Raw genomic sequence first — 17,748 nt, forward strand, 5'->3', positions numbered from 1 at the left:
AGCAATCAACATGGCCTCAAGAGCATCGTTCCTGTCTGACAGTTTATCTTTATGTGAATCAAATAACTCGTTTACCTTATCCATGGTCGAATTAAGAGACATCTTTACATAGTCTCTGGACTGTTCCTTCCAGTTGTTTATGTGACCCTCGAACCCATCGAGTGCCTCCTTTACGTTCTCCATGGATCCCTCGAGTTTATCCACATGTTCCTCTACTGCCGACAGCATCTCCCTCAAACCTTTTCTTGTCCTCCTTTGTTCAAACTCTTCTTTCAACATCCCAACAGTGCCTTCGAACCAATAGCTCGGATACCACTTGTCACGGGGCTAGACCTTTCGTCTTGCAATCCGTGTGGCCTTAGGCGATTTGCTCGTCCAAACTCGCCTAAGTCAGCCTTTTCTCGAATAAGGATTCCTTAAGAACTCCTCCAAGGCACCAACTCATACAGCGGAAGCAAACTTATGCCAAAAGAAGCTTAAAAAGAACAACAGAAAGGGACGCTCGCAAAGTGTTTGAGTAAATGCTCTCTATTCTCTTATTCACAATGGATAATGAAACAATAAATGGAGTGAGTACAAATGAGGGGGAGGCTCTCTATTTATACTTGAGCTCCCCCAAAACCGACTGTCAAGATACAATTACATCGACGGACGAGATTAACCAATCCCATGATTTAAGGGATTTTACAAGATATTGCCATATCAAATCCTATCTAATCTTTACAAGATATGATTCCCTCTATATTTAAAGATTAGTTACCATAATTGCCTAAGTTGCCATATCTTCGCTATCGGGCCAACCATGCTTCAATCTGACAGGCTTCTCCAACAGTTTCTTGAATCGGGCCAACTCACGTGGGCCAAATGATCCCCATCGAAGTAATAGACCTCCATCGGATGCATTTGGTTCAATGGTCACAGGATTTGAACTCTGGCCTGTGACACTAGCACTAAAATGTAAGAGGAAAGGTTCTAGTGGCAAATTCAGGACTCCGATTCAATAGCCATTAGACAGTCGAATCGATGATTATTAGACTTGTTGAGGAAAGTATTAAATGAGATTTTGGTTTTTAAAGCTAGAGCCATTTAGTTGTCTAAATTATTGTTAATCGAAATGAATTTTATTGTGCCTATACTTCCTAATTTGATTAAATTGGTACTTGACTTGCGACGAGTGTTGAAATTCATCAAAGGATTTAACCACTTCGAATTACTTTATTAAAATATTAGTTGTAAAGGAAATCATAACTTGTTGCAATTAATCTGATTTTAAAATTTATATACTTTAATAGGCGAATTCATATTTCACAAAGAAAATAAGAGAATGTGAGAGAGTGAAGAAAATCATTCACCCTTATTTATTTATTAAAATTATGTGGAGTTTGAGAACATTGAGGCCTAAGCACCAGGAACTAGACACTACATCAGTGGTGACGAGTAGAAGAGGATTTGAAAGGGCTACTTGTTGAGCAATGGAAAAGCAGGTCCTGCAAGAAAGGATGCCCTTTTGACGAACCTCCCTTTCATTCGAGGCCTCTTCTCCGCATTAAGTTTGCGAACCTCGTACCTTATTTTCTTGGAGAACAACCTTGTTCTCCGCTTTTCTCTGTACCTTGATACTCTTGCTTCTCTACCTCCGTCCCCCATTGCCTGCTGCTGTCCTCCCATTCCAATCAAACCACTATAGCTCTGCTGAACTTCTGTTCCACCATTTCGCTGCAAATGGAAACCAAACCTTGTTATCATGTTACAGCAATAGAATAACATCTATATATGGAATAGAAGAGAACATTAACAAATAAGTGGAAAGATACCATGCAATCTGGCCAACATTCGTCTGGGTCCAAATCTGGTTTGCCACCAGAAGTCCAAGAAGACCCTTGGGTTGCCCAGGCGGTGATTACGGCTTCATAATCTAAGCTCAAAAGTGTCTTCCTTTTCTTCTTTTTTGCAGTATTCTCCTGACATTCCCCATCCTCTTTACTCTTCATTGCTACCTCTTCCTTTACCAACTCATCCACCCCTCCACAGCTTGGTGGAGTGTCATAGTTAAAGCTCAACTCAAAGGGTTCTCTCCCCATGCCACCTTCAAAACTCTCTTCGTCTTCAATCTTCACTTGACCGTTTCCGTATGAATACTCCCTCAAGTCTTTGTCTTTGGAGCCTGTTAGACCCAGCTCCACCATAGTAAAGGACTCATTCTCAAGACCCTTTCCAAGCAAACTCTCAACATCAGCTGCAAACTCTGCAAGATCCATCTCAGACGGGAAAAGCCCATGTGAACCATCAACATCTTGTCCCAAGAAAGCTTTAGATTCAGTTGCAGTAGTTTCAGCTTCATTTCCTACAGCACTCACCGCAGCTTCAGTTGACGTTGTAGAAGTGCATAATTCAGCAACAAAGGGGTCAAATATTGGTACCCTATAAAGAAGCTGTTCCTCTTCATTCTCTTCATTGAATAACTCATCAATACCAACTTCTGGCACAACAGGAACCGGGTTGTTCTTAGCTTTAAGTAGCTTTCGATGAATGGAGCCCTTCACGGGTCGCCTTGTCCTTGCCTTTCTGGTAAACCCTCTATCCCACGTGGGTGAAAAACTCTCCAAAGGAAGTTCATCACCTGAGGACTTAACTGAAGCAGTTTTCAGGCGGACTCTTTTATGTCTACGAGCAAGTGGATTGGCCGAATGAACTGAAGAATCGCAGGCTTGACAAAGAAAAGCATCATCAGCAGCACAGTACCAACGAGCCCGTTTCTTTATACAGCTATCACAAGCTCTAACGGTTTTGGCACCAACGGCGTTCGCCATCTTTTTGCTAGATATCATTGAACTAATACCCCGATTAATTAGTTCAAATTACGAGAGAAACAGAGAGAAACTGGGATTCCAAAATCAATGTTACAAAGCATAGAAATTAAGTTCAAGAAAATAAAATCTGAGAACCATCAATCAAGCCAAAGATGAACTGCGCTTTATTTTAAAATACCTTTTTGAAGTGGTACAATTATTGTGCTTATGGTGTGGAGGTCTGACCCACAAACTGCTCTTTTATAGAAACCCTTCAAAAAGTCTTCATCCTCAAATTTTTAGATAAAATTTAAATTTTAAAAATGATATTATTAAAAAAATTTTACTTAAATAATATCTTTTTAATTGGTTAAAATATATATTAGATTTATAGAACACTCATGACCTACCTAAAAAGAAAGTATATAAAAAGTATATTTATTAAGAATTGTCGTAAAAACTTACTGATTTTTTAGCATATTTTCATAAACACATAACTTAATTTTTATTTAGTTAAATCCTAATACCAATTCAATAATGATAAAAAGTTGGGATGCACTTTTGGGTCCATTAAACAGTGAGGGATTGCGCTTTTGGGTCCACAACAAGGCCTTATCTGGATTCCCATTGGTTGATACCATAAAGTTGATCCTAAACTGTGTCATCTCATTGGCTACATCTCAAATCCGAAGGATTTCGCGTGGGTCCCAAGCACCAAAGATGAGAATGAGTCTCCAGGATTTCACTGTCAATCTTTTCTCCTACCCTTCCTTGGCTATGGTTGTGAATAAGACCCTTTTGTTTCTAAGTCCTCCCCCCGCCCCCAGCTATTGTTGTGAGTTCACAGCACAGTACCCGTTTTGGGCGGTCCCCTTTCCCTGCTTGCCTTATCCATTTTTCTTTTTCTCAACCTCTCTCTCAGTATATCTCACTGCAACTGTATCATGCAAAACCAAAGAAACAAATCTAATAAATAGTGATCTTACTGTTTCATGCACTGTTACTATTTTCAGCTTTAAACCAAGTTTTGTTCATATCTGTAGAAGAAGTCATTCCCAATGGCAAGAAATCCAGTTTTACCCCGGACACTTGGCAAAAAAAAAAATTAAAATTAATACTTAAAATCAAAATTAAGTCGATAAGTCATGTCATTTGGGCTCCTAAGTCATAAATGATAAATACGGCTCTTGGGATATATGTGGAAAAACTTGGCAAATAGCTTTTGAGCCTTAAATAGTTTGACAAATTAAAAGATAGAATGGAGCATTTATGGATTGTGGTTTTTCGCATGTAAGTTGAAGGGATTAAAAGATGATGTGGAGATCTAACCCTATTACATACAAAAATCTCAATTTGACTAACCCTCACAATTTGGTTATTTTGAATGTTAATTCATCAACTTTCTCGACTTAATCAATTTAACATGCTCAATTTATCCATTTTTTGGAATTTAAAAAATTTCCTCCCGTGTACCATATTTCTAAAAATTACTTTTGGGTACAACTATCTTTACTTGATTGAAATATGTTTTATTATTATTATTATTTAGGGTGTGTTTGATAATTCTTTGAAAATGAAAATCTTTGACATTTGATTTTTTTTTAAAATTGTGTTTGATAACAATATTAGCTTTTTACTTAATATAAAATTTTAATAAAAAAATGTTGAATATGATAAGTAAGTAGATAACTGCTTATCACTTAATGTGGAAAATATTAAGTTAATTTTACTTTTCAAAATCTTATTTTTGAAATAAATTATTTTCTCATTTTATTAAAAATTAAAATATTCCAAATTTATCTTTAACTTTTATTCTAAATTGTTCAAAATGAAATAAATAATACCGTATTAATAAGATTAAAATTATGAAATTATGAATTTTGAAAAATTAATGTTTACTATTATTGCATAAAATAATTTTACTTGGTGCTTAATTTTATTAATATATCGAACAGTTTTATAATATAAATTCAACACTAAAAATTTAGTACTTAATTTTTAATTTATCAAATAAAATTGAATTTAAGTTAATTAAGTTAAGTAATAAAAATATTAAAATGTTGGGATGGTATTAATGGTTGAGTTAGCTAATTGGGATTTAGTTTGGGATTTGAATAGTTTAAATTATACTGTACATTATATTTAAAATAATTTTAAAAATAAATATAATTTAATTAAGTTAATCGGTTCGATATCTATCATACGTAATCATATGTACAGGTTTTTGAGTCCCATCTTGTATAAGAGTTTTAGTCTAGTTAGTTGGCTTTAGTCTTGTCTGTATCAGTTTGATTGTACTTGGTAGTTACTTGGACAATCCGCTTGTAATAGTTTGATACTTGTGAAAACGCGTTTGGAAAGTCAAAGGGTAATTAAATTTGGATGTAATTACTGCCTAATTACTCTAATTCCCACCCTTCCCCTAAAAATTAAAAAAATGTAATTGGGTGTGTAATGACCAGATAGTCAGGGGTGTGGGAAAACATATTTCTGAGACTCCGTTTTCGTAAATCAGACAAATAAATATTTTTAATTATATATTTACAAGGCTATCTTAGTAGCTAATTAATTTTGGGATTAGTAAATTTCGTGAAATTAGGAGTTATTAAGGTATAGGGACTAAATCGCGTAAGGGTTAAAAGTTGAATTATAAATTGAAAGAAATAGAAAGGACTAAAGTAGCAAATTTACCATTTATTAAAATGGTGGGAGGTGGCGGGTTATGGTTTAATGAATTTTCTTGTGTATATGTTATATATTAAAGTAACTTTAATAATAATGATAATAATAATAATAATAAAGATAATAAAATGAAAACATAATAAAGAAATAGAAAGAAAGTGGAAAGAAAGATGAAACAATTGCATGCAAATTAAAGAAAAGAAAAGAAAGAAACAAAGCCCCAAACTTTCAAATTTCAATTGGTTAGTTAATTTAGTCTCATTTTCTTATAATTTTTACATTTTTAGAATTTCGGTACTTAGGGCTACCTGACCCATATTGTAATTTTTAGTATTGTTTAAGATTTTAGATGTTGAAATTGTTGAATAGTTTAAGTATTAGGGATTAAATAGATAGATTTTTAAGTTAGAAATGAAAAAGGACTAAATTGTGGAATTAATTGTTAATTTTGAATAATAGGGACTAAATTGTGAAAAATTCAAAATTAAGGGCTCGAATTGGAAAAGAAGCTAAATGTGGTCTAGAGTAAAATTAGTATAAAAATATGAAGTTAAATGTGAAGGTTAAAATTAGTTTCGGTTTAGGGACTTAATTGAAGAAAAAGCAAAATATAGTGTGAAAATTTAAAATTAATGTGAAATTGAAATGTGTAATATTAATGTGATTTAGTTGTTTTATTTCATTGCTAACGTCATGCCGAAATCCTTAAGTAAAAAGGGAAAGGATAAAATCGACGTCGAATAGCTCGGAAATCACGATTTGTGTTTCTATAATCCGAATGAAATATTAGATTATTCCATATATAATTGTTTGCATATGGTAAGCATTTGAGGTGAGTACTTTGGTACTTTGGGATTGAATTAAATTCATAATTGAAATTAAATGGATTGATTTTGTATATTATGAAATGTATTGATTATGAATATATGTGTATTGAGAAAAATGTGATTATTATCAAATTGAATATATGATTATATATGATGATATACATTCATGAAATTGAGACATTAGTTGTATTGAAAAGTGAAATGAATCCCTATTAACTATATTAGGTTGAGTCAGATATGGATGGCATGCCATAGGATAGGAAGAGTTTAGAGATTTCTTCGACCTCGAATCAATGAGGCACTAGGTGACAATTTGCTTCGATTTAACCGATGAGACACTAGGTGTCAATTCGTATAACGTTGGGCACAATTATTACTTTGGATTTATCCGATGAGGCATTGGGTGCCAAATTGGTATGTTGGTTAGGTCCGTGTATCCGTCTGAGTCCGTGTCGTATTAATAGGGGAAAGTAAAATAATAATTTATATGATTGATATTGAAATGACAAAGATGAGAAATGAATATGAGATGCGCAAATATTGAAATGACAAATATGAGAAATGATCATGAGATGAGAAATGAGATATGAAATGATGAATTAATATGTGAAACTTGAATAAATTCAAGTATTGATCAAAGATATGAATCATGCCATTGTATGAGATGATGTATTCAAATGTTAAATGAAATGGCATTGATATATGCTTATATATTTGAACATGTGAAAATCTTAGTAGATGTGAATAAGGAATGAGCAAAAATTATACTATTGAACTGAAACACATGAACATAGCTTACTTTGTTGCATTTTGATAAACCATAAAATTAACACGTTTTAATCCCATGCTTATCATGTTTTTGGATGATTTATTATTTAATTTAGTGAATTTGATGCTCTTAATCCTTTAATTACATGTTTTATACTTAGGGGAGCATAGGGGAACAAAAGGAGCAGAAAACGGGCCAAAAATAGACAAAGCGGGCTGATTTAAAGATCTACACGGCTGAGACCATTTCCACACGGGCTGAGCACACGCCCGTGTGAGCCACACGGGCTATCCACATGCCCATGTCGATTTCACTCCTTGTTTCCCAAACACGAGAAAAAAGCCAATTTTTAGGGTTTCTGAGCATTCTAAAGTTTATATAAACACACTAGAATTAGACTTAAAGGGAACACACAGAGTAGAAAGTAGAAAAGACTCGAAGAATGCTATTGGAATCATCTCGGAAGCAGATCCACTTCAAGATTGAAGATCTCCATTCAAATTTCACTCGAAGTTTATTTAGGTTTTTTATGTCTTGCTGTTTTTCTAAATTTGAGATGTTCTCCTTTTACATTATGAACTAAACTCCCTAAATACCTAGGGAGGATGAAAACTACGATGGATCTTATTATTTAATTATCTGAATTACACGATAAATACTTGTTCTTGTTTTTAATTATGTGTTCTTAATCATTGTCTTAATATTTTCAGGATATTAATCCAAGTTTGCTGTGCTTATTTAGTGGAGCAAAAGTCTCTGTTTAATAGTAGATCTAGCATAATTAAGCGGAGTTGCATGCAATCCTAGAAATAGGACGACATAAATCTACCGGATTAGAGTCAAATCTAATAGGGGAATTAGTTAATATGACGATAGGGGTTTTAATTAGAAAGAGATTTCAATTAATCAACCTAGAGTCAATTGTTCTTAGTCTCGAAAGAGATATTAACATAATTTAGGGATTTCTACAGATAAAGACAAGTGAATAAATCGTTTGATTCAGCGTCAGAATAATAAGTGAAGTCTAGGTGGATTCTTTCTTGGGTATTGTCTCTCTCATTGGTTTTCTTAAATATTTTCCCAATTTGATCTCTGTTGCGTTCATAGTTAATTAGTTTAATTTAGATTAAAACAAATCCCTTTAATTATAGGCTAAATAATAGAAAGATAGTTATTACTAGTACTTTTAGTCCTCGTGGATACGATATTTCGAGACTCACCATAGCTATACTACTAATTGATAGGTGCGTTTGCCTTAGTCGAAATATTAGTTAGTTTCATGACCCACAAGTTTTTGGCACCGTTTCTGGGGACTAAAATATTAGGAACACTTAATTTTTATTAATTTAGCCAATTTTATTTTATTGCATTCAATTTTTGTTTTAGCTTTATATTTAATTACTAATTTTTCTTTTATTTGCTTCTGGCAGGTTTCTTTAGTTTATGACTAGAAGAAATCTGTCGGGACCATTGCTTTTTAATAGTGAAATTGAAAGTACAACTCGTAGAAATCGTAGAGAAATAAGGCGGAGTCTACAGTATATAGAGAAAGAGCATGAGGACGATACCAATATTACCAAGGAGATGGCTAAAAATCATAATAATCTTCTATCTCCTGTGGTTGCCGCAAATCCTATAAATCAAAATCCTACTCCTCGTACTATGTACGAGTATGCCAAGCCTAATTTAGCGGGGGCTGAATCGAGTATTGTGAGACCTGCTATTGCTGCAAATAACTTCAAACTGAAGCCAAACACCATTCAGATGATCCAACAGTTTATTCAGTTCGATGGTTTGCAAGATGAGGATCCAAATACTCATTTGGCTAACTTTCTGGAGTACTGTGATACTTTCAAATTAATGGTGTTTCTGATGATGCCATTCGCCTTCGGTTATTTCCCTTTTCATTAAGGAATAAGGCTAAATAGTGGTTGAACTCTTTACCACGAGGTTCTATCACTACTTGGGACCAAATAACCGAAAATTTTCTATTGAAATACTTTCCACCGGCCAAAACGGAAAAGTTGAGCAATGATATCTCTTTCTTTGTGCAAATGGACTTAGAAACTTTATATGATGCATGGAGAGGTATAAGGATTTATTGAGAAGGTGTCTTCACCATGAGTTACCCTTATGGTTACAGGTTCAGACTTTTTACAATGGTTTGAACCCCTCAACTAGACAATTGATAGATGCAGCCGCCGGCGGTACCCTAAACAACAAAACACCTGAGGAGGCTTATGAGTTCATTGAAGAGATGTCATTGAATAATTATCAGTGGCAAGTCATGAGGACAAAACCGACAAAAGCTGTTGGTGTTTTCAACCTCGACGTGGTCACCATGTTATCAAACCAGGTAGAGCACTTAAATAAAAAGATTGATAGTTTATATGGTTCTACGCAGGTATATCCAATGATACAGTAAGATACAAGTGGAGAAGGGATGAATAATCCAGAATGCCTAGCTTATAACCCTAGTACAACGAACGAACAAGTCAACTATATAGGTAACAATTCTAGACCTCAGAATAACCCCTATAGTAATACTTACAATGCAGGTTAGAGGAACCATCCCAACTTCTCTTGGGGTGGTCAAGGTAATCAAAGGCCACAACCCCCTCTAGGTTTTCAACAACTACCTTACCAGTAGGAGAAGAATCCGAACCTTGAGGAGATGCTAACGAATTTATCTCGGTGATTACACACGACTGTGCAACATGAACGTGTGAACCACATGACCTGGACACACGGGCGTGTCCTAGGCCATGTGCAGACAGGGCTGAAATGTTAAATCACACACGAGCTATACAACACACACCCGTGTTACCCAACATGGACCGTTACACGACCATGTAATTAATAAAACCCCCAATCCCTATTTTTTTTTACTTTTGTCTTCTTCCCTAACTCTCCCCCCTAGCCGACGCATCACCACAACCTCCCACCGTCCGACCATCAGCCTCTCCTCCACCGTTTGTTCACCCAGTCCTCCCTCATTTCCCCAGTCCTCCCCTCAAATCCACAACAACCACGACCCACGGCCCCCTCACTTTACCACTTTTCCTTCCCCTTTTCCCCTCTCTTCTTCCCCCTTTCTTTTCCCCTACCCGTTCGACCACCAGCCCGCCTCCCTCATTTCTTTTCTTTTCCCATTCGAGCCCCCTTCCCTCACCTGAAATCCCTTCTCTTTCAACCACCACCGACCTCCCTAACTCGAACCACACTCCCACACCGGCACCATACCAGTCTCCATACAGCCGTCGCTGACCGATAACCACCACCGTCGGTTACACTCACTTAACCCTTTTATGATTATTATTGATTATTATATTTTATTTCTTTATTATTTATTAATTTATTGTTATTATTATTATTTTATTTCTTTCTTTCTTTACTACTATTTCATTTTGTTGGGTTTTATTCGAGTTCTTATTAATTTTTGTTTACGATTATTATTTTGCTTTAGGCATTGTCATTATTATTAATTTTTCTTTCACTATTTTTAATGCTTTCAAATGATATTGTTCTTTCTCATAGTTGTTCTTACTTATTAAGATTATTTACTTTTAATTTTTGAGCTTATTCTTGATTCTTTGGACAAATATTATTCTTTGAACAAATATTATGCATGCAGTTCCTTTTTAGTTTTCTTATTTCTGATCTTATACATGCATTTTTATTAGTAGTCATTATTAGTATCCTTTATTTTTACAGTATTTCCACTTATGGCAGTAGTTTATTTAGATATTCTATTCTACATTAGTCAAATTGTTGAAGCTCCACTCAGATTCATATCTCATATTAGCACACCTCCATTATGTTGATTCGTCCATTGAATCTATTTGATCACTTTATTGCAAATTTTTCATGACGAACACATGAGGTAAATCCAAAGTCGCCGTCCCCACTTTGAAAAAGTGGAAGGGCCCCGATGGGACCTCCTCCTCTAGCACATCTGCAGAGGTTCGCCATCCTTATCTTCGATTTGTGGCTAGCCCCCAGAAGGATCTATTTCAGTTACTACGAGCATGACCACTCGGCCTAGGACGCTGCATTGTCGCACTTCAGCAGGTCCGCCTAACTGACGAGGTTCGCGCCTTTATTGCTATAGCTCCGTAGGACAGATTCTTTGCCATCATCGAGCCCACCTACATACAGCTAACATTAGAATTCTATTCAACGTTTATGGTTCAGTAAGTTATGACGGTTCACGACGAGCTTGGTACTATCAGTTTTTGACTTGGTGGGTTGATACACTACATGAGCATTCCCGAGTTCGGCGCAGCTATGAGACTCTACATTAAAGAACTTATGAGCGCCGAGAAATTTCTAAGACTCCACCGACACATCTACTATTCACTATCACGATGTTGGACCGAGCTTACAGGGAGTCAGATACTTTATGATGCGAGTTGATCAAAGGCGACTTCTCTCCCACCAGCCCTACGGTACCTTCGCTCTCTTTTAGCTCATAAGTTGACAGGTCGGAGAGAAAGCACAAAATTAGTTAGTACCTATGATGCCTATTTTCTATTGAGCATGGCTACCGGGCTTGTTTTTGATTTGGCGTACTTCATCGCGCTTGCCTTTCGCCATCAAACCGAACGCCACAAGAAGGGTCCCATCTGTCTAAGCCCTTATGTGACTCACCTCACTCGACACTTTGGTTTACTCGACATACCAGAGCAGTCCTTGGTACTTACCCTCGTTGGCTAGATGTCCTCTCAGGGCATCTCGAGCATAATCCACATGAGGATGATAGAGCGGCGACGTGGAATGGACCCCCTCAATACAGACTATTTTAGTCTGACGTTCAGAATGACCTAAAGGACTTCACTGATGATGTTCCTCCCTACCACGAGGATCCACCTCCACCACCACCTTCGATTCACCGCCCTACTCATTCTGCTGCTACCCTTGCGGACCTCTTGAAGCGATTTACTCGATTCGAGAAGCAATGTTTTCAGAGGTTCAACAACATCGATGCCACTCTGTAGCAGATATATCAACCCCTCCATATTTCATCTTAAATACTGACGACTTACGATGCTCTCTGATGATGAGGACCATTGAGTCTATTTTATTTTATTTTATTTTTCTTATTATTTATATTTTCCTAAGACTTCTTTACTGCTTTCATATTTCGAACTATATTAGTATGGTTGTTTCTAATTGAGTAACCCTTTAATTCTCTTCACCCTTGTGTTTATCTTCTTATTAGTTGCTTAGAATTTTGCACTACACCTACACTTATCTACAATTTCGCTTTTCACTATACAAGGAATTCATCCAATATTCAGGGCAGTTTCAATTCTCTTCCTCTCTTATGATATTTTGTTTTTGTTATGATTATCTATTTTTGTACATTGAGGACAATGTACATCTTAAGTGTGGGGAGGTTATTTATATGATAATGAGAAAATCCCTAAATTATGCCTTGTGTTTAAGTCATTTTTTCATATTACTTTTAGAATGAACCCTTATTGATTTGTGATAATCATTGATGTGTTTAGACTAAATTCATAGGTAATTGTGTATTAATTATTTAAACTTTAAGACACTAGAGAATTAAGCATGTTAAGTCTATTTTCAGAATTAAAAAAATTTAGGTTGTTTACCTAAATTGAAGTATTACCTTGAAGTTTGAAATTTGCAAGATTGACATCAAAAGCCATAATTTTTGTGAGATTTTGAGCCTTTAGAGCATACATTTCTTCTTGCTCACTTTATTATTGGTTATGAGTGTGTCAATACTAATTGGTTATTCTAGAACTTGCTTCGATTATACATGTCGAGACCACACTTTTGATTTGATATACTGAGATGATAAAGACACCTAGGTTTTAACTCACTTATCCCATTAAAAAACTACCTTCATAACTAACCCTTAGTGAACCCCCTTTAAGCCTAACAAACCGTTCATTGATTTACCCATCAATAGTATCCCATAACTCAGTTTTGATTCGTTTGGAGTTTTTCCTATTTTATTGGCTCCCTCTTTGTCGAGATTTCATTTGATTAGTTGTCTAACTATGTTCTTTTATTTTAGTTGTTTAAATTTTCTCTTATTGTTCATAAAAAAAAGTCAAAAAAAAGAGTAAAAAAAATACATATATGTTGATTATTATTAGTTCTTTGTGTTGAGCTTAAATAGTTAATTTCATATTATGAGAAGAAGCTCGTGTTTCTCTTACATAATTTCGACTGATGTGATTATTTAGTATTAGTTTCTTTTTCTAGTTAGGTAATTTGTCAAATTGATCTCGATTCTAACCTTCTTTTTCAACTTTTATCCACACCTTTAACCCAAGCCTCGTTACAACCCTTTAAAGACCTTTTGATTTGTGTATCATCTCAATTTATAGTGGTGGAGATTTGATTTTCATGTAAGCCTATGGTAATAACTTTTCATGTTTGACTATTGAGTGCTTAATTTTTGAACCTTAAACACTTTGAGTAATTTGAGTGAATCTTTAGCAAGGATGTCAAATCTTATTAGTTCTGGATTAAAGGTAATTATTTAGATAAAGGGAAATGCCTATGTTTTCATACTTAAAAATGTGAGACTTGGATTGGTTGAATCTTGAGTGCTCTTTTAGTTGAATTATCAATGTGTGATTATTTGTGAATTATGATAAAACATTATTAATGAGAATTATGGATTGAGAAAGTTTAATCTTAATTGTGAGTTGAAGATTTTGCTTGAGGACAAGCATACGCTTAAGTGTGGGGATATTTGATAAACCATAAAAGTAACACGTTTTAATCCTATGCTTAGCATGTTTTTGGATGATTTATTATTTAATTTAGTGAATTTGATGCTCTTAATCCTTTAATTTCATGTTTTATACTTAGAAGAGCATAGGGAAAAAAGAGAGCAGAAAACGGGCCAAAAACAGACAAAGCGGGCTGATTTAAAGATCCACACGGCCGAGAGCATTTCCACACGGGCTGAGCACACGCTCGTGTGAGCCACACAGGCTATCCACATGCCCATGTGGTAGCTCATGTCAATTTCGCTCCCTGTTTCCAAAACACGCGAAAAAAAGCCAATTTTTAGGGTTTCTGAGCATTCTAAAGTCTATATAAACACACTAGAAGTAGACTTAAAGGGAACACACAGAGAGTAGAAAGTAGAAAAGACTCGAAGAATACTGTTGGAATCATCTCAGAAGCAGATCCACTTCAAGATTAAAGATCTCTATTCAAATTTCACTCGAAGTTTATTTGGGTTTTTTATGTCTTGCTGTTTTTCTAAATTTGAGATGTTCTCCTTTTACATTATGAACTAAACTCCCTAAATACCTAGGGAGGATGAAAACTACAATGGATCTTATTATTTAATTATCTGAATTACACGATAAATACTTGTTCTTGTTCTTAATTATGTGTTCTTAATCATTGTCTTAATATTTTAAAGATATTAATCTAAGTTTGATGTGCTTATTTAGTGGAGCAAAAGTCCCTGTTTAAGAGTAGATCTAGCATAATTAAGCGGAGTTGCATGAAATCCAAGAATCTACTGGATTAGAGTCAAGTCTAATAGGGGAATCTATAGATAGAGTTAATCGATGATAGGGGTTTTAATTAGAAAGAGATTTCAATTAATCAACCTAGAGTCAGTTGTTTTTAGTTTCGAAAGAAATATTAACATAATTTAGGGATTTCTACGGATTACGGCAAGTGAATAAATCATTTGATTCAGAGTCAGAATAATAAGTGAAGTCTAGGTGGATTCTTTCTTGGGTATTATCTCTCTTATTGGTTTTCTTAAATATTTTTCCAATTTGATCTCTGTCGCGTTCATAGTTAATAAGTTTAATTTTAGATTAAATAAATCCCTTTAATTATAGGCTAAATAATAGATAAGATAGTTATTACTAGTACTTTTAGTCCTCATGGATACGATATTCCTGACTCACCATAGCTATACTATTAATCGATAGGTGCGCTTCCCTTAGTCAAAATATTAGTTTGTTTTGTGACCCATCACATTTTGTATTTTAAATACTTATATCAAGTTTATGTTATTCGGATTATAGAAATACTAATAAGTTTTACTCAGTGTGCAGTTTTGTTTTCTGTGTACAGGTTAGGTACTGTTCGATTTATCGTCGACTCAGCATCAAATCACAAATCCCAAGCTCAAGTGTGGTGATATTTCATTTTGTAATGGCATGTACCTAGGAAGTCTTTGGTTGATATTGTTTATAAGGTATGGTTAACTTAGTTGCTAGTGAAATGATGGTTAAATGTGTATATGGTTGTGGTTGAGGCTATGTTGGTATGTTAGCCTAGTTTATATTTTGGTATATGATAGTTTAAAGTTTGGTAGCTTAGCATAATGCTTGGTATGTGCTTAGCTTCATATTTGGTAACTTTAGAAGTTGAAAGTTAGTTCAAATATGGTAAATGTGATATGAATGAAAGTCTTGAATGTTGGTGTGTTGTTGATGTATTTGAACATATAAAATGTGGTACCAATGAGGGTACATTGGTTAGGCATATTAGGTGATGATTTGTTTTATTTTAGGCATGTTTAATCATGTTTTGAATAGGTTAAACAATTGGTAATTGAGTTTCTTAGTGCCCAAGTAAGTAGGAAATGGTAAACTTGAGTTTTAAGGTACTTTTGAGTGCATACGGCTTGGCCACACCGATGTGTGTCACACACGGGCAACACACATGTATGTGTGACCCAAGTTAGAGAGTTACACGGCCTAGCCATACGGGTGTGTGACCCTTAAAATCAAAATTTTTGTAATTAATTCCTAAACTTCCAGAATTGTTTCAAATTAGTCCCTACATATTTTTAAACTACTTTTATGGTCCTGTAGACTCGAAATAGGGGCTGTAAGAGTAATTTTTGTTCTATTTTGGGGTAGATCAGCAAATCTAAATTAAGTGCATTTCACTAACATCATCGAAGATAAATTAAAAAGATAATCGTAGATGGAGTATGGACTAATACTCTAATGCTAATAATTGGAACAGTCTTGTATGTATTTGAATTCTGACATTTAAGAAGGGATAAATAGTGATAAGAGTGTAGATAGAGGAAACCTAAGTTTAGTAGTGTATAAATAATGATAAGAGTGTAGACAGTAGAAGAATAAGTTTAGCATTGCATAGCATGAATCATTATTTGATTGTATAATATTCTAGTATGATATGATATGATTGTTTGTAACTTGCCCCTGTATATTATACTGCTAATGGCGAGTATATATATGTGTAATTATGATTGATTAATTGTATGACGTGTTAGTAATGCTTGTGACCCTAATCTGAAGACGCAAAGGGGTTAAGGGTGTTACTGGATGTTTTAATTACATCTAATTCAATGAGACCCAAAAATTACAACGATTACTCAAACATGTCACCCCCTGTGCAACTACAAGAAATTACACACAAATCCAATTATTAAGTAACTTTCCAAACACCATATAAAGCAATAAATCAAAGTTTTGGTTTGTAATAGCGACAAAAAGTGAAGCAATTTTATCGCTATTTGTGATCGCAACACACCATTATTTATGCAAACCACCACCCACAGCTAGAGTTACCCATGGGCCGAGTTGGGTCAGATTCATGTTGGGCCCTAACAAAATTTTAGACTCGATTGATAGGCTTGGGCTCAACCAAAAAATGGGTCTATTTTTTTGTCCAATCCCAGCTCGAAAAATAGACGATGTTTTGGACAAAACTACCTTTGAAACTTTGAGAATTTTACGGTCTTTGTGTTATATTTATGACGATGTCAAAACGTTTGTGCGAAAGTGTTGTTCCATGGTTAATTATCTTAATTTCATAAATTAATTAATTATTTATTTAATTACTACACATATCATTGTTGATTACTTTCTAAATTTTTTATTTTAGAGTGTTATTTTTTTAACAAACTTTTAAAATTAACTGGTTTCTATTATAAATTAAATCAATCCTCATTTAATTAATAAAGATATATTTTATTTAAAATCATAGAAATATAAATTTAAAATAGACCCCACGTAGAATATACCTAATTGTAAAAAGGGGTTTATATTTCCATTGAATTTTAAAGGCTTTTTAAATTGGTTATATATATTGGGTGTAGCAGACTATCATTTATTTTTTGCACCATGCTAAACATACTATAAATACTAAATCAATTTTTATTTTTTTCAACTTTTTTTAACTTTGTGGGTTAATTGAGGAAAGGGAATTCATGAGTTAGAGCACCCTTTACTTTTTTTTTTTTTTGGTAAACAAAACAATCAGTTACAGAAAATGATTCATGAAAGAGTTATCAACAGAAATATCATCCTGCAAAATATCCTTAATCCTAGAAGGAGGAGATTCAAGGATACGCAAGGAGGAACCACTTGACAGAGATATTTTAGCCAAAGCATCAGCTACCCGATTGATTTCTCTGGGGACATAAGTCAACACCCAATTGTCTTCCAAAGATAGAATTTGTTGAATCCTTCTAATAAGTGCATTACTAGAACCCTCATCCTTCCTTTCACCAAGCAGGATCACGTTCTCAAGATTATCTGAACAAATGATGACCTCGTTATAGCCTTGTCTCTGAGCGATAAGCAAACCATAAATAGTTAATTAAATAGTTAATTAAGGTTGAGGGAATAAATTGTAAAATTTCAATTGCTATAGATTTTTAATTGGCCAAAGGTTTGGGGAC

At 34.5% G+C, this 17,748-nt stretch overlaps 1 protein-coding gene and 1 non-coding gene across 2 annotated transcripts; both read right to left on the bottom strand.

Moving 5' to 3' along the window:
• Nucleotides 1-512: 512 nt before the first annotated feature.
• LOC108472155 (zinc finger protein CONSTANS-LIKE 16) lies at nt 513-3,044 on the bottom strand. Its single transcript, XM_017773670.2, has 2 exons — nt 1,815-3,044; nt 513-1,716 (listed from the first exon to the last, which is right to left on the bottom strand). Exons 1-2 carry the CDS (start codon nt 2,826-2,828, stop codon nt 1,459-1,461), a joined length of 1,272 nt encoding a protein of 423 aa, XP_017629159.1. The 5' UTR covers nt 2,829-3,044; the 3' UTR covers nt 513-1,458.
• A 6,044-nt stretch (nt 3,045-9,088) lies between these two features.
• Nucleotides 9,089-9,194, bottom strand: LOC128289881 (small nucleolar RNA R71). Its single transcript, XR_008279523.1, has one exon. It is a non-coding gene; the product is annotated as a small nucleolar RNA R71 (small nucleolar RNA).
• Between the last annotated feature and the right edge of the window lie 8,554 nt (nt 9,195-17,748).

This window comes from Gossypium arboreum, chromosome 2, assembly GCF_025698485.1.
Source record: "Gossypium arboreum isolate Shixiya-1 chromosome 2, ASM2569848v2, whole genome shotgun sequence".
NCBI lineage: Eukaryota > Viridiplantae > Streptophyta > Magnoliopsida > Malvales > Malvaceae > Gossypium > Gossypium arboreum.